The sequence below is a fragment of the Pipistrellus hanaki genome (assembly GCF_964339955.1).
Source record: "Pipistrellus hanaki genome assembly, chromosome: 10".
In the NCBI taxonomy this organism is placed as follows: Eukaryota; Metazoa; Chordata; class Mammalia; order Chiroptera; family Vespertilionidae; genus Pipistrellus; species Pipistrellus hanaki.
The window spans coordinates 70,952,935-70,974,975 of NC_140512.1; the positions used below are offsets into that span (position 1 = coordinate 70,952,935).

At 49.6% G+C, this 22,041-nt stretch overlaps 1 protein-coding gene across 3 annotated transcripts in view; it reads left to right on the forward strand.

Moving 5' to 3' along the window:
* DPP6 (dipeptidyl peptidase like 6) overlaps positions 1-22,041 on the forward strand; it is a 431,250-nt gene that overhangs the window by 286,296 nt on the left and 122,913 nt on the right. For all 3 annotated transcript variants that reach the window (XM_084897509.1, XM_084897508.1, XM_084897510.1), the window contains exon 4: positions 21,568-21,662. In XM_084897509.1, the coding sequence (XP_084753635.1) occupies positions 21,568-21,662 (95 nt within the window). The remainder of the gene's footprint in view (positions 1-21,567; positions 21,663-22,041) is intronic.

The window sequence follows — 22,041 nt, forward strand, 5'->3', positions numbered from 1 at the left end:
CCTTTGTGTCTGTCTTCCTTCCTTCCTTTCTTTCTGTTTTCCTTCCATCTTTCCTTCCTTTCTCTTTCTCTTCGGCTCTCTCTTTTCTTCTTACTGGTTCTCCCCATGGGGTCCAGACAAACATTTCAGTCTTACATGTTCCCAGGGGTCTGTTCTCTGCCTTCTGATTAGTAAACTCCTAGTCCTCCTTAAGTCCGCTGCATCTCCTCCTCTTCTTCGTTATCATCATTATCATCACTTCATGTCATAGCATCATCATATCGTCACCATCAACCACCATCACCTCCATCATCACCCTTATACCATCACCCCCTTCACCTCCATCATCACCACCATCATCCTCTTTATCTTCGTCACATCATCACAACCACCAGCACCACTACCATCACTATAATAAAAGGGTCATATGCTAATTAGACGACGTCTTCCGGATGTCATTCCGGGCGTCCTGCTGACCAGCCGGGCCGAGGGGAGCCAGCCCGGGGCCCGGGGCCTGCCGCGGCCGGAGGAGGAAGGGAAGCTGGTGTGGCAGCGGGGAAGGGAGGATTACTCTCGCAGGGATTTTCATGTATGGGGCCTCTAGTCATTGCATAATCTCCTACTGCGGGTTCCCATGTCTTATACCAGGGGTCCTCAAACTTTTTAAAGTGGGGGCCAGATCACGGTCCCTCAGAGAGCTGGATGGCCGGACTATATGAACTACTAATTCCTACTGTAACACCTCGGCTGTGCTCACTGCCCAAAAAACCTGGCGGGCCGGATCAGACTCCTCTGCGGGCGGCATGTGGCCCGCGGGCCGTAGTTTGAAGACCCCTGTCTTATACTATGGATTAAGTGCTTTACACATATTAAATCATTTAATTCTCATAATCACCATTATTTCCATTTTCTAGATAAGGAAACTGAGGCTTAGAATGTTTAAATAACTGGATCTGTATCACAAAGTTAGCAAGTAGTAAAGTTTTGACTTGAACCTGAGTTTCACTGGGTTTTATAAACTGTGCGACAGTGGGTCTCCTGTCTCCTGTCTCCAGACAATTTATTGCATAAGCTCACCAGCTACATTGTGTATTTAAACAAGACCACAGGTTTAGAATATTTTAGAATTACTTCCATCCCTTAAAATCTTTATTTTAGCATCCCCTATTTCCATTCCTGTGTTGAACTAACCCCATACATGATAAAGGAAAGCGGTGTAATTTCCCTCAAAGAGCCTTCCTCTCTTAGAGTGCACATTAACCACCGAGGGCTTCAAGGAGGCCGGGTTTAGATTGAGGTTAACCGTATAGAACTAATACACCCGTTAGTCAGCAGGACCTGCGTTCACTGGGTTCGAGGAATACTTCTCCTCGCCCAGCAATATACTAGGACTTCATTTTTTAAAACTACCTTTTCTGAAAGTGATCGGTGCAGCAGCCTCCAGATTCTCTCACACGCTGAGGGCTGCAGGCGTTCCTCAGCCTGTGAGGCCACACTGGGCGAGCGGACGAGGCAGGAAGAGCAGTAGAAGTGAGGCCACGGAAGGTCCGCCCTGAGCTAGGCCTCCCCCTGGAGCAATGGCGGCCTCTCCTCTCTCCCAGCCTCCCCAGCTTCTTCCCATCCTGTCCAGCTGGCCCGGCCAGAAGAAAGCTCCTCAGTGCCCCACGGTCACTGCTTCCTGCCCGCAGTGCCCACACCTGCCTGTACTGCCCACACCTGCCTGTACTGCCCACACCTGCCCGCAGTGCCCACACCTGCCCGCAGTGCCCACACTGCTCACTGTGGAACTGAAGGTCTCAGAGCTGGTTGGCCGGGAGAGCTGAGGCTCGGGTGCGGGTCAGTGTTTTCACTGTCTGTTTGACAGCGAGTGCGGAACGCGGCTTTAAGAGAAAATGAAAGTCACCTGTGACTCCACCAGGGAGAATGACAACAGTGAACTGTTTGCACTTAGCCTTTCAGCTCAGGGATCCGTGGGGTGATAGTAAGTGTGAAATGTGAAAGCTTTATAACAGATCCTGACACATGCGCCGGGCATCGGTAAGATTCCCGTTGTCATCTCAATGTCCCCTCAGGACGTCATGACATAATGTGCCTCACTGGGTCAGTCTGAGATACGGAGAGTGCAGGCAGTGAATGGAAGCAAAGGTAGGAAAGCCATGGGGCCTGGGGGCGGGGTGGGGGTGCGAGGAGCGGATCCTGCAGGCCCAGCTGAGCAGCCTGCAGCCTGGGAGAGGCCAGGGGAGGATGGCTGGGAGATGGTAAGGCCGGGCCACAGCCAGGAGTCCACCTTCAGGGCGTCGGTTCTGTGAACAGGTGATGAGGCAGAGGAAAAGCTGAGGAAAGATGACTACACAGAAATGTCCTTTAAGTCCTGAGAACTGGGCGTGAACTAGTGAGAGGCAGAGCCACTGGAGAAGTGTGGGAACGGAGCCTTTCTGGGGAGCTGCTGGGGGTCTCTCCGAGGGGAAGAGAGGGTGAGGTCCCTGGAGGGTCCCAGAGGCAGGGGAGAAGCCCAGTGATGATCTGTCCAAAAAGGCAGGGGAGGAAATGACTTCAAAGAGCCCGGTGGGTGTGGCTCAGTGGTTGAGCATCGTCCCGTGAACCAGGAGGTCTCGGTTCGATTTCCAGTCAGGGCGCATGCCCAGGTTGCGGCTCAATCCTCAGTGTGGGGCGTATAGGAGGCAGCCAATTAATGTTTCCCTGTCATAATCGATGTTTCGCTCTTCCTCTTCTTTCCTCTCTTCGGAATCAATAAAAACATGTTTTAAAAAAGAAGTCATCAAAGACAACTGTCTCTGTGGGCACACCTTCCACGTCACCCCACAGCCAGGCCGTGCTTTCTGCAGTCAGGTCCGGGTTCTGGAACGTCCTCTTCACAGGACAGCGGGAAAGCAGTAATTCCGGAAGATGGACTCAGACTTGTATGCAATGGCGCTCTGCGTCGCCCTCTTCCCCGTGTAGACAGGGAACAGGCGGCTCCGTGTCCATGGAGTCGGTCGCTCTTCCCCGGGGTCTGATGCCACAGTGCCTGGTGGCAGCCCCAGGAGGCACCTCTGACCAAGGCAGCCGGGCCGGCCCCTGGCAATGGCTGCCAGCCCATGGACTGGGCTCTGAGCCAGCCGAGGCCACTGCACCTCCCGGGCCTGCCGACCCCTCCCGTGTCCCTGGGGCACAGACAGGGCCTGGTTCGCGTGTCTGCTGCCTGCGGGCAGGGCTGGGCTCAGCTCTCTCCTCCTCCCGGGCGTGCTGAGCGGGGCTGCCACGGGATCTCCCAGTCCTGTGTTTGGTTATGCTCATTCCCACTGATCCAGCCACAGCCACGTGTGAGCGGAGAGCCTCCGCGCCTCTGGCTGTAAAACCGGAGAAAACTGCTGCCTTTGAAAGTAGGAAAACAGCCGCCGGTTGGTCCCGGGAAAGCGGGAGATAAGATTGGAGATGGCAGCAGCTTGATTTCAGATTTGCTCTGTCATCTTGCCTTTTGATATTCTGCAATGCCAAACGGATTCTCCTATAAAGCTCTCAGGGTGAGACGGAGGGGACATCCGAGTGAAAATGGTTGGGTATTTCTGCTGCTGTTTGAAGCCACGTTTTTCAATCAGAACCATGAAGGGTTAGGATCAGAGAGTGAGACGCCCCTGGGGTCATTGTGCAGCGGTAGCCACTGGCCACCGTTGCTCAGGGAAAGGCCCGGAAGGACAGTGTCAAAGGGGAAGCACGGTCTTCGGCGGCCCAGGGAGTCGGTGGCAGCAAGAATGGCCATTATCTGAAGTCCTGATCATGGACGCACAGAGGACACCATGGGCCTGCAGAGCCGGGCAGGGGCGGGCTGGGCGGGGCAGAATGAGGGCCCATTGGGCAAACCACCATTTCCCCTTTTCCATCCCAGCACCCCTTTCCACAGAGGGGAGCCCAGTGCTGGCTTTAGGCCTCTGGTCATGTTAAAGCTGTGAAACCACGCGTCACACCCAGGTCCCCACGGCCACACCCAGGTCCCCATGGGATGAGGCCTCCTGTGGCGTTAAGTGTCTGAATGGAGGACCCAGCAGGTGGGCACATGGAGTGTGTGTGGAGGGGACGAGGGCACCAGGTTTCCGGTGTCGGAAGGAGAACCAGGCTCTTTACTTGTAACTCCTGGCATTTTAAAAGCTTACATGCACATTTACAAGGATCCTTGGTGTCCAGGTCTTGCTGCTTTCCTGGGAGGATCTGACAATGCGGAAGGAGCTCTGACATTGGGACTCAAACTCGGTTTTCACTGGCCATCACGGATCGTACACAGAATGTGCCTGTACTTTCCGACCTCAGACTCCCTCCCTCTCCCCACACTGTCGTCTGTGCAGCTCCGGACCCCCACAGTGACCGTGTCTCATTCCCCCCGAGAGGAGGGGCACAGAGAGCAGGCTTCGCAGATTAAAAGGCAGCAGACTGCTTCCTGCCAGCACCAGTTTATGGACAGGGTGCTGGGGTCAGAGGGCGAAGGCCCTGCCTGGGCTGTGTGGCGCAGGGGCAGCACTAGGCCTCCTGTGAGCTCCGCCCGGCTCTCGGAAGCCTCCGGAGGCTCTGAGCACGTGCGAGTCCGGTGGGAAGTCTGACCGAAGAGCAAGGGAGTCCTCTGAGTGGGGAGAGGCCGGTGTGTGAGGACAAGCCGGCGCCCTGGGTCTCCTCCCTCTCAGGAGCCCCAGCCGCCCATGGGGTGCCCTTAGCCACACTGTGCGCACTGTCTCTCCCCGCCCCCCCCCCCCCCCTCACTGCTGGTCTCATGGAGCCTGGCATCCTGGTCCCGGCCGAATGGGGGCGTGGGCTGTGACTTCTTACCAGATCTTACCTTCCGATCCTCCGGCGTTAACTTCCCGCCCCATCTCGGACTCTCCCAGGAGGGAACAAGCTCCCTCCACCAGTACTCGCCCTAATGGAGTGGTGACCCGCAGGGAAGCCGGAGCAATGACGTGGCGATGGCTGTTCTGGGGACCTCAGTGCGTTTTGCTTTTGGTTTCAGTGCAGCAGCTTGCTGGGAGCGTCACCATAAGCCCATGCCAGCTGCTTGGGGCGGTCAGTTCTGAGCAGGAATTCCAAGAGCACATGGCACAGACCACCCCCGGCCTGGTGTCGGGGTTTGCAGAATGACCAGGAATTTGTCCCAGAAGTCATTTTTTTTATTGGCTATTATGTTTATTCTTTATTTTATTTTACTTTATTTTCCCCCATCACCATGTATTCCCCCGTTACAGAAGATCAGAAAAAAACTAAGCCATGCTTAGAGAAAGGGAGTTACATTTTATTAAGTGCAGGGCCAGAGAAAAAAGTGCCTTTCAAATTCTGGGCCCCTCCCACATGGAGAAATCTTTTCTATTTATACTTCTCCTAGCTCCTTTGTCTCCCAAATTTGGAAGGAGTCTTCTGGGAAAGAAGGTGTGCATGCTGGGAAGGGGCCATGAGACCGTACCTCAAGGCCTGGCCTGGAGTCAGCACTGACAACTCTGTCTGGGGCATAGTCCACTGCCTCTCTGGAATGGGAGTAGTCTTATTTTCCTTATGATTTGAGCAAGCAAGCATTTACAAAAGCCAAAATAGCAGGGTTAAAATTTCAAACAGCAGTTTTTATATAAGATGCATGTTTCACCCCGGTATGCCCTCTACCACCTCCACGCACTCTAACCACTGAGCAGCGCCATCCAGGGCTATATCTTCCTTTTTAATGATATACCTATTTTTTTTTTTTTTTGAAGAGAGTTTTCTCTTGTGACAAACGCTGGAAAACTTCACTTTCCAGAAGGTAGCGCCCTGCATCTGGCTCACTCTCGGCCCTGACTGGTCCAGGTGACTGCTCCATCTTCTTTTTAAAATTGCTTTTATTTTTCAATTACAGTTGGCATGCAATATCATGTTAGCTTCAGGCACCCAGCATAGCGGTAGACAATCATATGGTGTTCTCTGTGGCTCCTCCCTGTCACCAAGCCCCTCCTGGCACCAGCGGTGACCACAGGAGGGTGTCTCTGTCCCCTGGGCTGGCCTTCCATCCCGGGACTGTCCCGTAACCACCGCCCTGCGCTGCTCACCCGCACCTGCCCCGCCCGCCCCCCCATCTGGAGAAAAGAATGTGGCTCTTGCTTTAGTATCTGAGGTGACCCCTCCTCAGCCAAGAGCTTTTGTCCAGCTCCCACCACAAAACTCCCCGTGAAGGCACATGGCAATCCACAGCCACGCCGCGTCCGATCAGATCACAGGTTTTGTGAAACGTCCCGAATGTGATGTGAAGAAGTTCCACAAACGGGCGCTTTTCTGTTTTTTTGGTTTTTTTTTTTTTTGGGGGGGGGGGAGGCATCTGACTCTGCATGCACTCGCTTGGTTCATACTTCTGTCCAGAGGAGAACTGGGGCTAAAAGCCAGTGCCCCGGGCATGTGGGTCAACCACGTGAATGGTAAAGTATTGGTGTTCATCCATTATCCCTGCTTACTAACATGGATGAATTGAGAACTGTGTCCTGGTAGCTATTATTTTTCATAGTTTTACTGGAAAAAGCTTCAACAGTGCTTGGAGGAGTGCATGAAACAGTGCCCCCCGGTGGCCAAGGTTACACACGACAAGCACAGAAACAGGGCTATGTTCAGTCTCTGGAGGATTGATGGAAGGCCAGCCCCTGAGAAGATGTATGCCCTGTGCCACGTGTATGCTGTGTGGAGACAGATGTGTTTGGGATTTCGAGCTGGTGTGTGATTTCTGGATCGCTGGCCTATTAATATGCTTATTAATATATAATGTTACCTTGAGTGTAAATTTAGCTGCCTCACATTTATAACATTAGCGGTGTGACATGATCATCTGAGCAAGAACACTGCTTTCTGCCAAAGCAAGAGCTTCCCTAATGATGTTTTAATGCAGTGAGGTGTGGTGTGGAGGGGATATGAGTCCAGGAGTCGATATGTCAAAGGATCAACATATGGGACCTAATTTTTATGAAATATGATTCTAGTCTCATCCTTCTCCTTTTCGTCCAACAGATCATTACAGCCACGGACCTCAGTTCCACATTCCTGAAAATTAAAATTAAAACATTGCCTCTAAAAATAGCCATTCTTAACTAAAAATACCTAAGTGTGTCTTTAAATTTTCAGGTAGCTTTAGGTTTAAAAGACAAAACCATAAATGGGAAATACATAGTATTAATTTTTGTTTGCTGTGGGACTCTTAAAATTAGATGGGTTTTGCTCTGGCTGGGTGGCTCAGTGGGTTGGAGTGTGGTCTGTACAACAGAAGGTGGCCGGTTACATTCCATCCTAGGCAGATACCTAGGTTGCCAGTTTGATCCCCAACTGATATTCTCATTCTCTCTCTCTCTCTCTCTCTCTCTCTCAATTAAAAATAAAATAAAATTAGATGATGTTTTTGAAACCTGTAGTTTATGTGTTTAATCCCTCCATCACGCATGACCTGGGACATGGGACGTGCAGTCCAAGTTACCATATTGAAAGAGACTGTTCTTTGGGAAACTAGGGGCCATGGAAGGGCCATGGATGTGAACTGAGAAGAACGGTTGCATTTTGCCAAGAGTTAGAACCAGAGGACTCTCCTTGCTGACCAGGAACTCGGGTGTATATTTTTCCACTACATTCTGCATTGTAGCGTCTGAAAAGTCTCAAGAGACTTCAGCTCACAGTTTCCCTACACTCTCACCCGGCGGTACATTCATCCAGCTCACCAGCCAGCACTGGCGCGCACTGTGAACCGAAGGCGGTGCGTGACTCGGCTTCCCTCGTTCTAACGCCCCTCCTGCTCCAGGTCCCGTCCAGGAGTCCGGACACCCGGCTGCCAGCTCTCCTCAGCTCCTCTTGCTCTGACAACCTCGCAGGCCTTCCTGGGTTTGGTGACCTTCGCAGGAATCGAACTCCAGTGTTCTGAGGAATGTTGGTCAGGTCTCTTGTAGCATGTTCTTAGATTGCAGCTTTTCTGATTTGTTCGGCTGGGCTTCTAGGGTTTGGGGAAGAAGCACACAGGAGGGAAGCACCATTCTAGGCACGGCGTCTGGTGCCCTTGACCCTGTGCTGAGGTCGCATTGGCCAGGCGTCTGGTGCCCTCACCCTGTGCTGAGGTCTCATTGGCCAGGCGTCTGGTGCCCTGACCGTGTACTGAGGTCGCATTGGCCAGGCGTCTGGTGCCCTCACCCTGTGCTGAGGTCTCATGGGCCAGGCGTCTCTACCAGGTGTCTCTCCCCACGCTTTCATCCTGTGCTTTTGGAAGGAAGTCCATGCAGAGCCTGCCCTGGAGGAGGGAGGGGCGTGCCGTACCTGCCTGCGCAGGTACCGCTGATTCAGAATTCTTCTGCCGGGCAGTGTGTTGTTATCATTTATGTGCGGATGTATTTACTTAGGTCACTATGGACTTGTATGCATGTGTTTTATCCTTTGTGCAATAATTCAGTACAGCGTTTTCTCTCAGACGCTCCAGCTTTGTACATTGGGTGCTTTTCTGGCTGACTCCATGCTCTCAGGCACGCCTGCGTCATCGGGGCTTTTACTTTATCTCACCCTCTCTTCCCTCCCCTCCTCTCTCCCTCTCTCCCTTTCCCTCTCCCTTTCCTTCTCCCTCCCTCCCTCTCTCTCTCTCTCTCTCTCTCTCTCTCTCTCTCTCTCTCAATCCTCACTCCAGAATATATATTTTCCTCCATTGATTTGTAGACAGAGTGGAAAGGGAGGGAGGGGGGAGAGAGAGAGACAGAGACATCAATGTGATCAGTAGCCTCCTGCACACACCCTGACCCGGGCCCAGGATCAGGCCCACAACCCTTGACCGGGAATCGAACCTGAACCCTTCCGTCAGAGGGCCGACCCTGCAACCACTGAGCAAACTGGCTAGGGCTGTTTGTTTCTTTTTCTGCTACTGCCAGATCCTCTGGGCTCATCTTGTATCGTCTTCCCCGGCCTACACCAGCCATTTCTCCGAGGAGCCCTGGTTCCTTCTGTTTGGCATGGAAGCCAAGTCTGCACCCGCTGGTACGAGGCCATCATCATTTCTGGGCTGTGCTCACAGCTGACAGAGAGAGGAAGTGTGTGTGTGTGTGTGTGTGTGTGTGTGTGTGTACACGCGTGCGCATGATGTCTCTATATCAAGCTCCATCTGTGTATTAAGCTAAACATGAATTCATATTGATGTTTCTACATGGAACATCCTAGTGTCACATGTCATATATACATACCATATTTTCTGGCATATAAGACGACCCCCTAATTTTAGTTAAAACATAGGGTTAGGCCTATATTCGCTGTATAAGACTACCCCCACTTCCGAGGCAACACCAGTTCTTTTTTTAATAGACCACCTCTCTGACTCTGGCCAATCTGAGCAGGCTTTTTTTCATTTCAAACGACGTCTTATACGCCCGAAAATACGGTAATAGTCAACATGTGGAAACAACTAAAATGTTCACCAACATAAAATAGGTAAGGGAAACGTGGTGCACACACACAATGGGGCGTTACTCAAGTTCCTGAAAGGCACTCGGCATGTGCACACCAGGGGATGATGCTGAAAACACGACACCCAGGGAAGTAAGTCAGACACAAAGGACAGACGTGCACTACACTGATGGATCCCTGTGTTCAACCAGCCTTGTATTTTGAGGATAAATTCCCCTTTGTCCTGGTATGTAAGTCTCTCTAAGTTGTTGCATTTGGTTGGCTAATATTTTGTTGAGGATTTTTGCATCTATATCCATATGAGAGTCTGTCTGTGGTTTCCTTGGATGTCTGTGGCTCTGTGTGTCGAGGTGCTGCTGGCCTCATGGGATGAGCACAGAGAGCTCCCTTCTCTTACAATGTGTCATTATTTCTTCAGAGATGATGTCTGCTTTCTCTCTCCCACCCCTTGTCTCAGGGCCTGGGATGTGCCTGCTAAGACGCTTGTCCCACGGGGTCTCTGAAACTCTATTGTTCTTCCTTCCTGTTTCCGTCCTCCCTCAGACCGAGTTCTCCGTCATCTCCATGTCCACGGCTCCTGAGGACAGACGCGACCCTCGCGCTCGAGTGACTTTTTCGTTTCCCTTGTCTTTCAGCTCCTGCATTTGTCTGGCTCGTTGTAGAGCCTTTTGATTTCTTTACTGATGTTTCCTATTCAGTGACTCAGAGTTCTCATACTTTAGTTCTTTAGACATGGTGTTTTTTAGTTCTTTGAACATATTAATAATAACTAATTTATTATATTTATTTAATTTATTGGGGTGGCATGGATTAATAGAAGTATATAGGTTGCGAGTGTATGGTTCTATATCATGTGTATATTGTATTATGTGTTCACTGCCCCAAGACAAGTCTCCTTTCACCACCATTTATCCTTCCTTTCCCTCTTCTACCTCCTCCACCCCTGCTCCCTGGTAACCACCTTGCTATTATCTGTGTCTATGAATTTGTTTGTTTGTTGCTTAATCCCTTCACCTTTTCACCCCAAACTCCCTTCTCTCTGGCAGCTGTTAGAGTCTGTTCTCTGTCTATGAATCTGTTTCTATTTGGTTCATTAGATCCCACATATGAGTCACAGCATGCAGCATTCATCTTTCGCTCACTGGTTTGTTCCGCTTAAATGATGGCTAATTGAAAGAGTCCTCTTCTAACACGTCTAATGTCCAAACTTCCTTGGGAATAGTTTTCACCTGTGTATGGACCAGGGCGGTAGTTCTTTGCGTCGCGAGATTTTTGTTAAATACCAGACACTTTCAATCATTCAGTGTGGCCGCTCTGAAATCAGATCATCCTCTCCCTGGTCTGGCTGCTGGTTCTTGTTGTTGGTTGCTGTTCCCATGTTGCTGTTCTAATGCAATAAGGTCTGGGTGCTTTTGTGGGAGGACAGACGCTGAAGCCTCTGCAGCTTGGCTTGGTGCCTGTAAGATGACTGACAGAGAGTTCATGGACTGAGTCTGCCCACTTTGGCCAACAAGCTCTGTGTACATGCTGGTGCACAACTCCAGCACTAAGTGGGGAGGTGAGGACCCTGCCGCGGTCTTCCTTTCCTGCCTGCTTGCTGGGAGTCTCAGGTTCGCCAGGGGCCTTCTCACACATCTCCTAGACACGCACCCAGCCCGTTACAGCCCCAAAGTACCCGTATGTTCGAGTTCTAAGCCCTCGTGGACTTCTCGCTCCCTAGCCTTTCTTTTTCAGTTTTTTGGTCAACTTTTCATTTGCTGCAACTGTTATCCCCGGCGGCTGCTGTTTAAAACAGTTGTCACAGATTGTTTTTTGACAAATGCCCCAGAGAAAAGGCTTTTGTGGTGAGCAAGCTGTGCTTTGGGGAGTACAGGTTTCCAGGAAACTGTCAGACCGATGAAATAGTGGCAATCCTTTGGAAACCAGAGCTCTGGGAGACCCATAAAGCTGTTCTTCCCTCCGGTGGCGTCTTCACTGATGAATTTAATGACTGCAGTGATCGCAAAGCTGTTGGCTTTCAATACTGCCAGGGAGCTGGGAGAGGGAGACGGGGAGATGACAAGTCAAAAGGACACACAGATCATTGACCTGACCAACATCCAGCCTTTTTTTTTTTTTTAAATAAATGCACCTCATATTGTTGGAGGCCATTGGCTAATTGCCAAAGTTAGAAAAATGTTGATTTTGACCGTTTGTGCAAGTTCTGGAAGTGGCTGCATCTCCTCCCCTCGCATTTCGTGTGCAGTCCTTCTCTTTGTGCTCTAAGTGACCTGTTTCCCAGCTCCGACACATGATACACAAAAGGAGGCTTGTCCCCTGTGCCTGTTGCTAAAGAATTTTCAGGAGACATTTAAGATGTTTACAATTTTCTAAGGTCCCAGAGGCAGGGTGTGTCTGTGGGGGTGAGGGTGGAGCACATTGAAACCCATATATCTGAAATTTTCAGTGTTCTTTAAACATCCTATCTAATAAAAGAGTAATATGCAAATTAATCATCACTTCACTACACCTACAAGCTGCACCTACCAACCAGTCAGGAGCAAGTATGCAAATTAACCCAACCAAGATGGCTTCAGCCACAAGGGAGCAGGAGGCTTGGGTTTCCCCAGCAATGGAGGTAGCCAAGCTTTCCACACACCCTAGCAGGCCCAGGCCTCCACTCAAGGACACAGTTTCAATTATAGAAGAAAGTAAATCCCAGATACCAGAGCCTCCACTTGAGTCACTGGGGGGTGTGGCCAGCCTGCAAACCACCACAGAACACTCACCCAGGCCATACCACACTCCAAGGGAACCCCCATCCTGATCTGGGACATCCTTCAGGGCAAACCAGCTGGCCCCCACCTGTATACATGACCTCTATCCTATCTAATAAAAGAGTAATATGCAAATTGGCTATTACTCCAACACACAAGATGGCTGCCCCTATGTGGACACAAAATGGCCACTACAAGATGGCCAGAAGGAGAGGGCAGTTGGGAGAATCCAGGCCTGCAAGGGAGGGCAGTTGGGGGCGATCAAGCCTGCAGGGGAGGGCAGTTAGGGGTGACCAGACTGGCAGGGAGAAGTTAGGCATCAATCAGGCTGGCAGGGGAGTGGTTAGGGGGTAATAGACTGGCAGGCAGAAGCAGTTAGGGGCAATCAGGAAGGGAGGCAGGTGAGCAGTTGGGAGCCAGCAGTCCTGGATTGTGAGAGGGATGTCCAACTCCCTGTTTAGGCCTGATCCCAGTAGGGACAGTCAGATATCCCTCAAGGGGTCCCATATTAGAGAGGGTGCAGGCTGGGCTGAGGGACACCATGCATGAATTTCATGCACCCGGCCTCTAGTATTTTATAAAAATACAGTTTCCTGAAACAAAGTCCCATGACACATTGGCTCTGCAGTGTCAATGCTTTTGTGCCAGGCCCTCTCAATGCCGGGAGAGGGTCATCGGCGGTCCCTGTGTGGAAGGGTGGGCCTGCTCCCGCTTGGTTCTTGTCAGTCCCACAGGAAAGTCTTCAAACAAGTGACACCAAATGACTGCATCATAGCAACACGAATGCATTAGAGAAGCAAAGTGAGCCCTAACCGGTGTGGCTCAGTGGATAGAGAGCATTGGTCTGTGGACTGAAAGGTCCCAGGTTCGATTCCAGTCAAGGGCATGTACCTTGGTTGCAGGAATATCCCCAGTAGGGGGGGTGTGCAGGAGGCAGCTGATGGATGTTTCTCTCTCATTGATGTTTCTAGCTCTCTATCCCTCTCCCTTCCTCCCTGTAAAGAATCAATAAAATATATTATTTTTAAAAAAAGAAGCAAAGTGAGCAAATCTATTGAATAAGCAAGTTTATCTAAATGCACCTGCCCTGTGAGGCGCAGACAGCCTTCCCCACTACTCTGGGGAGTGAGTGCAGAGGGGGTCCGAGGGGTTACATACCCTCTGTCTGTAAGTTGTGTGTGTGGGCAGGGTAGGGGGGTGGTGGGGGGAGGGAGGGTCCTGCCAAATGTCTTGGCACAGATTAACTCCCTAAGTCTCCCTTTTACTTCGCTATGGCTTCCCAGAATGTATGAGACGCACCTGGCAGTTTTGACTTGACACGCCCCGAGATTGCTGGCTTCTAGGGAGTGAAATACTAGTAAAACTGCCCCCCCCCTCCTTATATCTTTTCAAAACAGCTGGCCTCATTGTGAGTGAGACAGGGTTTGAACACTCCCGCTCCTTTCCCCGCCCACAGCCTTAGTGTTCGGGCGATTTTTGCTGTGTGTTCTCTGGCATTAAGATTCCCTCTTCTCCTCTTTCCCTCCTGCATCTTTAGTGAGGACAGGTATTTAGCCATTTGCTCTCAGGTTAGGGGAAGATCATGGCTGTTCTTTGCAAGCTGACTACATGCTCCCCAAACTGGTCCTGCTTAATTTTTTTGTCTCCATTTCCCTTTTCCACTAACTTAGGCATTTTCCTACTTCTCACTCTCCTGTAACCCTGGAGAGGGGATGTTCTCTGTATAATACAATGTGCGCGGTCTTGTTTTCTTACTGCATCCGATTAATGTGATATTCAGTATTTAGCTAAATTCTTCCAGTCACCTATTTAAAGGCAATTTCTTTTTCATTCTCTTCTGTTTGGGTTGCTAAAACATCTCACACCTGGTCATCTGCAACTTCTGAAAGAGAAAGTGTTTTCCTTTTGTCTCTTGAAACTAAGATATTTACCTAGTGTAGAAGACGTGGGGTGCCCCCCCCACCCCATCTTGCTAGAGGAGGCCAGGTGTCCGTGTGGAGATCATCAGCATTTCCCTCTGTGCTCTCTGTGCACTCATACATGTCCATTTCCAATGGTAATTGATTAGCAGGGACTGGAACAACTTTCCCAGGGGATTCCTAGGCCTGGGCACTGTGGGTTTTCCGAAGTCCCCAGCAGACACAGAGAGTGGCTTCCAAGTGAACAAAACGTACTCTCTGATCTCCTACGGCACTTCCCTCTTTGATGAGCATTCAGTGTATTAAGTGCCAGCAGCATGCCCTCCTAACACAAAGCACTTTAGATTGAGTGATGGAAGGCCTTTGGTTCTTACGAAATGATAGGGAAGTTTTTAAGAAATGAACGTGGCTCAGTGAGAGAATATTTAGAAAGTATAACAAAATGAAGAGGTTAAAAACCCTCTAATACATCCAAGAGCAGGGTGACGTGTCCCATACAGACTCGCAGTCCTAGAGACGCTGTAAGGGAGGGGATTCGGTGAGGCCCTAAGGGATGCATGTGTCCACATCAGCAGGGATGCTGGGGCGTCTGAGCCAAGATGCTGCAGTAGACACTCGTCAGCCTGTGGGGACAAGAGGCAGAAGCAGACAGGAACGGGTGATGTCATGTCATCAGCAACCCACCCAACCAATCAATCTCACTGCAACCCCTGGCCTTCTCTCAATCGATAGTCTACACAGGGCCCTCTGAAGCAGTCCCTGCTCTGACCGAGGGGCCAGCGATGGTTGTGGAGCAGTTCTTTATCATAAAAATCTAAAATTGACTCCTAGAATTTTCTTTTTTTTTTAAATTGATTTTTAGAGAGAGAGGAAGAGAGAGAAACATCGATGTGAGAGCAAAACATCGACCAATTGCCTCCTGACCACCCCCCTATTGGGCACGTGCCCTTTGGGGACATGGGACTGCACCCCACCAACTGTGCCACACTGGCCAGGGCTACCCCTAGAATTTCCTATCCTTATACCCAATTACTTCTTTTGACGCAACTAAGAATCAATCTAATTCTTTTGTGATAGTTCTTAAAATCTTGGAGAAAGTAGTTATTTTTGCCCACCACTATACAGTTCATTCGGAAGAGCCTCAGACTACAAATCTAAGAGTTTGTAGCTGATTTCTGTTATTTATCATCACCTAAGCTGCTACTCATAAACAGCAAATCCTGCTGGCCTGATTGCCCCTAACTGTCCTCCTCTGCAGGCCTGATTCCTCCCAACTGCCCTTCCCTGCCAGCCTGGTCTCTCCCCCCTCCCCCCAACTGCTCTCCCTTACATGCCTGGTCCCCTCCAACTGCCCTCCCCTGCAGGCCTGGTCATCCATGACTGCTCTCTCCTGCTGGCCATCTTGTGTCCACAAGGGGGTGGCCATCTTTGACCATATGAGGGCGGCCATCTTGTGTGTTGGAGTGACAGTCAGTTTACATATTACCTCTTTATTATATAGGATTGGTGTGGTGGGAGACCAATAACGATCTCAGGAAATCTCCTTCCCTCCTTCATGGCAGGGTCAGCACTCACTGACCAGGCTGGGGCTCCAGGGAGCAGGATGTGGGTCTGCCTGTCATTGGCTCTGATAATCCACTGAAAACACCACCTTGGGGAGCCTGCAGAGGGGTTTCCTAAAGCCAGAGCCCTCCCAGTTCCACCAGGAGTCTCGGTCTGTCACACCCCACGTAGCTCCGTGTGGGACAGATGCCTTTCTCGCTGTCATCCAGGAACGAGGGGCTGACCCAGACACGTGCTGCCCAGCCTTGTTCAGAAGAGCACATGAGAGTGGGGTGCAGAGGTCCAATCAGAGTGTACATGGCCTGGCCTGTGTGGTTCGGTTGGTTGATGCGTTGTTGGCTACACCAAAAGGTTGTGGTTTTATTCCCAGTCAGTGCACATACCTGGTTGGGGGTTCCATTCCCACACCAGGGTACACGCACAGGTTGTGGGTGGATCCCTGGTTCTGGTTGTGTGTGGAAGACAACCAACTGATATCTCATATCGATGTCTCTCCCCCTCCCTCCCTTCCTTTCTCTGAAATCAATAAAAAAAAATGAAACAAAAAACAATTACCTGAACCCATAGGTCTTTATTAAATTAGAAAGTACCCTTTTATGCTGATTTTACTATAAGAACCTGTGATTTGCAAAACCATAACTTGGGTCTGAGGGAAAGCAGGGAAGAGGTTCAATGAAGACAGCCCTTCGCTTCGTCAGACCCTCTCTCCATTTGCCATAGCCTGCATCACGCCCATTTCCCTGTCCCAGGAATTCTTATTTTCAATTGTTCTAAAGTATCCTATCTAATAAAATAGTAATATGCAAATTGACCATCACTCCAATACACAAGATGGCTGTTCCCATGTAGACACAAGATAGCCAGGAGGGGAGTGCAGTTGGGAGGGACCAGGTCTGCAAGGGAGGGCAGTTGGGGGTGATGAAGCCTGCAGGGGAGGGCAGTTAGGGGTGACCAGGCCAGCAGAGGAGGGAAGTTGGGGGCAACTGGGCCTGTGGGGAAGGGCAATTGGGGGGGAGGGGGACCCAGGCCTGCAGGGGAGGGCAGTTAAGGGTGACCAGGCCTGTAGGGGATGACAGTTAGGCATCTATCAGGCTGGCAGGGGAGTGGTTAGGGAATGATCAGGCTGGCAGGCAGAAGCGGTTTGGGGCAATCAGGCAGGTAAGCAGGCAAGCTGTTGGGAGCCAGCAGTCCTGGATTGTGAGAGGGATGTCCGACTGGCCATTTAGGCCCAATCCCACCTGGCCATAAAGCAAGTCGTGTTCCTGGGCCGAAGAAACTGCCAGGAGGCTAGTTGCTAGGGAGAGGAAGCCAGGTATTGCTACATGACATCATCACCCAGAGCCCACAGCCACCATTTCCGGGCTGGGCTGGGCTGTGGGCCACATTTTGTACCCCACAGCAAAATGGGGCTGGGCAGCGTTGGCTGTGAATTGGTGGGCTGTTGCTCTGGGGTGGTGGCAGGGCCTGTGTCCCACTTGGGGGAAGCTGAGTGTTGCTTTGTGGGTGACAGGTCCATGGTGCAGTTCTCTGTAAATGGCCAGTGTGCATCATGACAGCTCCTGCATTGAGCATCTGCCCCCTGGTGGTCAGTGCACATCATAATGACCAGTTGGAAGGTCAGACACTTAGCATATTAACGATAGATAGATAGATAGATAGATAGATAGATAGATAGATACATTCCACAGCACAATTTTCTATGTGGTTGTTTTCTGCTTTTCCTGATGGTCAAATGTCCTTCTTTAACATCTACACAATGTTCTGGTTGGTTGTTGGTTCAGATGGAAACATTCTAAGACACACAAAACTCCAAAAACATGCAATAAGACTGTGCTCACCAGCCTGTGAAGGCACAGAGGCAGTGAAGAGCCACTAACAGGAGGAAAATGAATTAGAGCCCAGAGCCAGGATGGCACTAATGGTCTCCTCGGAGAGCTGCTCCCCGTGAACTGACTCAGAACAGCGTGGCTCACAGGCCTGTGCACCGTGTAATGGTCTCTGTGGCAGGTCCCTGTAGGAGGAAGGGGCACCGGGCAAACCGGGAGGAACAATGGCTTACTCACCGATGAGACCCTGCACGTCGACTCAGCTCAGGGATAACGATTCACCCCGGAACTAAGAGGAGAACGTAAGATGCATGAAACTCAAAAGTAATCATGAAATGGAGATATTTGTTGCTGATGGTTTAACTAGATCACAAAACAGAAACGGGGCGTCAGCAGAAGTCAGATTGTCAACCTTCACGGCTGCTCTCCTGTGTGGCTGTCACGGTGGCACTGTGACAGGTGTCTCTTCAGTGTCGGTGATTTCAGCACCCAGGTGTTTGTTGTTGTCATGACAACATGTCTGGTTGTCCCTTGCCATCAAAATGTCATACCTAATTTTCCATTTTCACTCTCATGCTTCCTGGTCTTTATCACAATTTTTATTTTTCTCTTTTGAAATGTTCATTATGTGTTGGCTACATGGAAAGCCACCCACACGTCCCCTGACAGGGCCCCTCCCTTCAGAGCAGAGTGGCCCACAGGCGGGGGTCACAGAGAGAACAAGGACAGGGGAGTGGAGACCGTGTTGGGTGTGGCCCAAGGTCATGGCCTGTCTGCCTCAGCCCCCTGAGCGGCGCCTCGCGGGAGGGAGGCGCCCTCGTCAGTAACTGTGGGTGACCTGAGCCGGCAGGGCTGAGGCCCGCCCTCGGTGAGAGGCAATGCGGAGTGTCCGCCTCCCGTCCGGCCGCGCTGCAGGGGCTGCGGCACACGGCAGGCCCGGCTCCTGCACAGTGTCCAGCTCAGAAGAGCCGTGGGAAACGGCTAGTGAGTGGACTGGATATAAAGCAAACCCAGAGCAGGTTTGGAGGTTTGGTGCATTGCTCGTAAGATCAGGTACTTTGGCAAGAGCAGGGTGCACGTGTGTGTGCAGTGTGTGCATGCGCTCAGGTGGGCGTTGGCGTTACCGTGTGGATCTAGCTGCTGTGACTGTTCTGTAGACTAAATGCGGTGCAGTGAGAGCGTTTGGGGAAGGAGAGCTTACGTCATCCCGTGGTGTTGGCGGGAGGGAGGGGGGAAGCGTTTGCCTCCTGAGCAGCTGTCATTCCTGCTGAATGTCCGAGCGAGCACACGCCTAGCCCCAGCAGCCAGCATACTGAGCAGGTGCAAACAGAAGTGGGGGAACGAGGGTGATCAAATGTGGGCGGTTAGAAACCCGTTCCTGTGGCTGTTCCGTCACTCCATCTGTACTTCTCAGTCCCGTCACCCTTCCCACCCAGCTCCCTCCTGTCTGGCCACCGTCAGTCTGCTTTCTGTATCTAAATACTGCCATGAACCATGTGACCAAGCAAGGGTCTGGGCTATTTATCTAAGGGGCTTATCGGCTTCAAGGTCACTCTTCACTCCTCAGAGCTTTCTGCTGGCATCCAGAGTCCTGGCAGGTCTCTCAGACATGATATTCCAGCAAAGTTTTGGTTAATAAAACTATAATTGGAAACTGACTCATGTCCTGTTACAAAGAAATCATATTCTTATCGGATTCATGCAAACAAACACATTGTCATGAGAATGATAATTACTAAAACTATAATTATTTTTAGTTCATTAGTCCTATAATCAAATTCTTTTCTCCTGATTTTTCTTGCCATATTTCTATAAATCCAGATAATCTACAGAGTTCTAATAATTTTTATCCAATTTGAGGGGATGATCTGAAAGTTTATTCTCAGAGATATGTAGCTTAAAATAAATCAGAGTCCTTTCCATGGATCCCTCAGAAGATGTAACATTTTTTAAATGTCTCCAAATGACAAGAAATTTAAAATGACACAGTTATTGATTTGATTATAATGCAAATGACATGGAATCTTATCTTTCTGCAAAACACAATATTCCACAATATGATAACTTATAACAATTAGTTATAAATGAAAGCATATCAGAATCTATTTAATATGCATATATAAGTAGAATATAATTATCATTTCCTTATTTGACAGAGCTTTCCATATACCTTAAGTATAAAACTTTCTTTCTTTAAGGAGAGAAAGCAAATCCTTGAGGCATTCCAGGGCCCATTGGAATGACCTAAAGCCAATTCTAGGTCAAGGAAAAGTTTCTTAAAATACAAACCCTGGGAAGGTAGACAAATACATTAAACTAAAAGATTATATATTATTATTGTTGTTGTTATTATTATTAAATAGTATTAAGTAATCTAGCCATTTAAAGTAATCAGCTTCCTGATTGATATAATTATTTTGATAACATATAAAACCTTTGCTTCCTAGATAAATATAGGAAAGGCCTTTTTTCCCTTACTTTCAGAAATAGGCTTGTTTTTCTAACGGAAAACATACTCGCATTCTTAAGAGGCATAGCCGAGACAGTGAATTCCTTAGCTGGGAAACAACCCCTCAAACTTGGAAATCCCAGGCGGCTCCCGTGACTTCCTGCGCAGTCACTTCCATTTCCTTGCTTTTCGTTTTGGAGGGCTCTGCGGTGTTTCATTGCGTTCCTTGGTCCTCACACGGCGCACCGCTTTGAGGGGCTGACCTGCAGCCCCCGAGTGACAGATGAATGATTCCTCTGACACGCGTTTCTGTGAAAGAGGCTAAGGGGCTGCTTGGCTACAGGGACCAAATAGCCCCATTCTCATGCCTCCTTCGGCTTTTATTGTAACAACAGAACTAAACTTAACTATTAGATGCTACCAGCAGGGCAAACATCCTTGCAAAGACACATGTGTCTGCAGTGCCTTTAAGCAAGAACGTGCCTAAGGAAACACCGGGGGCTCAGACTTGTTTGGAGAAGTCCAGGCAGGGGCAGGTGCCTTCAGCCAGAGTAACTTTGCGTACTTGGAAATTAAACAGCGTGTTTCTAAATAGCCATTGGGCCAAGCAGACATTACAGGGGAAATCAGGAATAACTTAAACCCCACAGAAATGCCATTAAGCACATTAAAATTTGTGACGTGGCTAACACCATCCACAGAGGGAACTTCTTGCTTTAATAGTTTTATTAAAAAGATGGAAGATGAAACCAAAGAGCTAAACTTCCACCTCAACAAACTAGAAAAAGAGAGAAAATGAAAGTCTGGGCAGGTAAGAGGAAGGAATAAAAAGGAAAAGAATGCAGTTCTGTAAAGTAGAATCGAGAGACTGGAACAGGCACCACCACTGGCATCCATCCGCCTGCCCAGTGGTGTCCACTGTTGTGTGAGAGGCCTTTTCCATCACACCGGCTCAAAGTTACCCCTTCCCCCAGAAAGACAGTAATTTTTCTCTTTTTTCTATTTTATGTGCTGCCTCTCACCACCAAGCCTATCAAAGCTCCCTTTAGTCACCGTGTTCACACACACAGGCCACACACCAGCATGTTGGCAAACATGCCCCTCTGTGCACACGGTTCAGTGTACCCCGTTTTATTAGTTTTCTAAGTGGGTGATTGATGATACAAAGTATCAATGTCATTGAGGATACAGTGTAGATGGTCAAAGATCTCTGAGGAACAGCCAAATCCTGAAGGAATAGCAAAATGAAAACAATTTTGAAGGAAATGGATGGAGGTATTTGTGTGTGCACACTTACAGATTTCACCCCAAAATTTCAGATGTAAGAAATTGATCCTTTTAGTGCCCATTATCTTCCATCCCTTATGGTAGCAGGTTCTTTAATCTGCTGTCTGTGCTCACGTTGTGTCCTCTCCAAAAAAGTTCTAGAATATTCCAGAAATGTTGTGGGTGTACATTGTGTTTTAAATGTCAGTGTGTAGGTTAGGAGATAAGACTCAGAGGCGGGGTTCACAGGAGGTTATGTTAAGAGGAGCTAAAGGCCCCTTGGGTGCACGCAGGACGCATCCGCTCAGAAGCAGTCCATTCAGTGCACACCGTGTCCGTCAAAGGCTGGGTGAGCTCCTGCGTGTCTCATGCTTCTTTTTTAATTTCCTCTCTCGCAGATAACGAATTCATCTACAAAGAGCAGAAAGGAGATGTGATCCTGCGGAATGTTGAAACTAATCTGTCTACAGTGTTAATAGAAGGGAAAAAAATTGTAAGTACTCTCCTCATTGACAGAGATAATTTCCGTGTGCTCCTGCAAGTCAATAAGGCAGAAAATGACTTTGAGTTTCAACTTTCAGTATAGCCAGGCAGGAGCAATGAACTTGTAATACTCCAGGCTGAGCAAGGACAGATAACGAGAAATTGAAACCACACTAATTTAATAGATAAAAGCCCGGTTTCTCCCCGTGTTCAGGACGTTTCTCTGCTGGTGTTGAAAACAAGTGCTGCAGATCATATGTAATTGAAACATCAAGTCCCCAAGGCTTCCCGCACTTACAGGACAACCAGAGGCCCGGTGCATGACATTTGTACACTTGGGGGGTCCATCAGCCCAGCTGAGCCCTCTTGCAGTCTGGGACGCCCTTGGG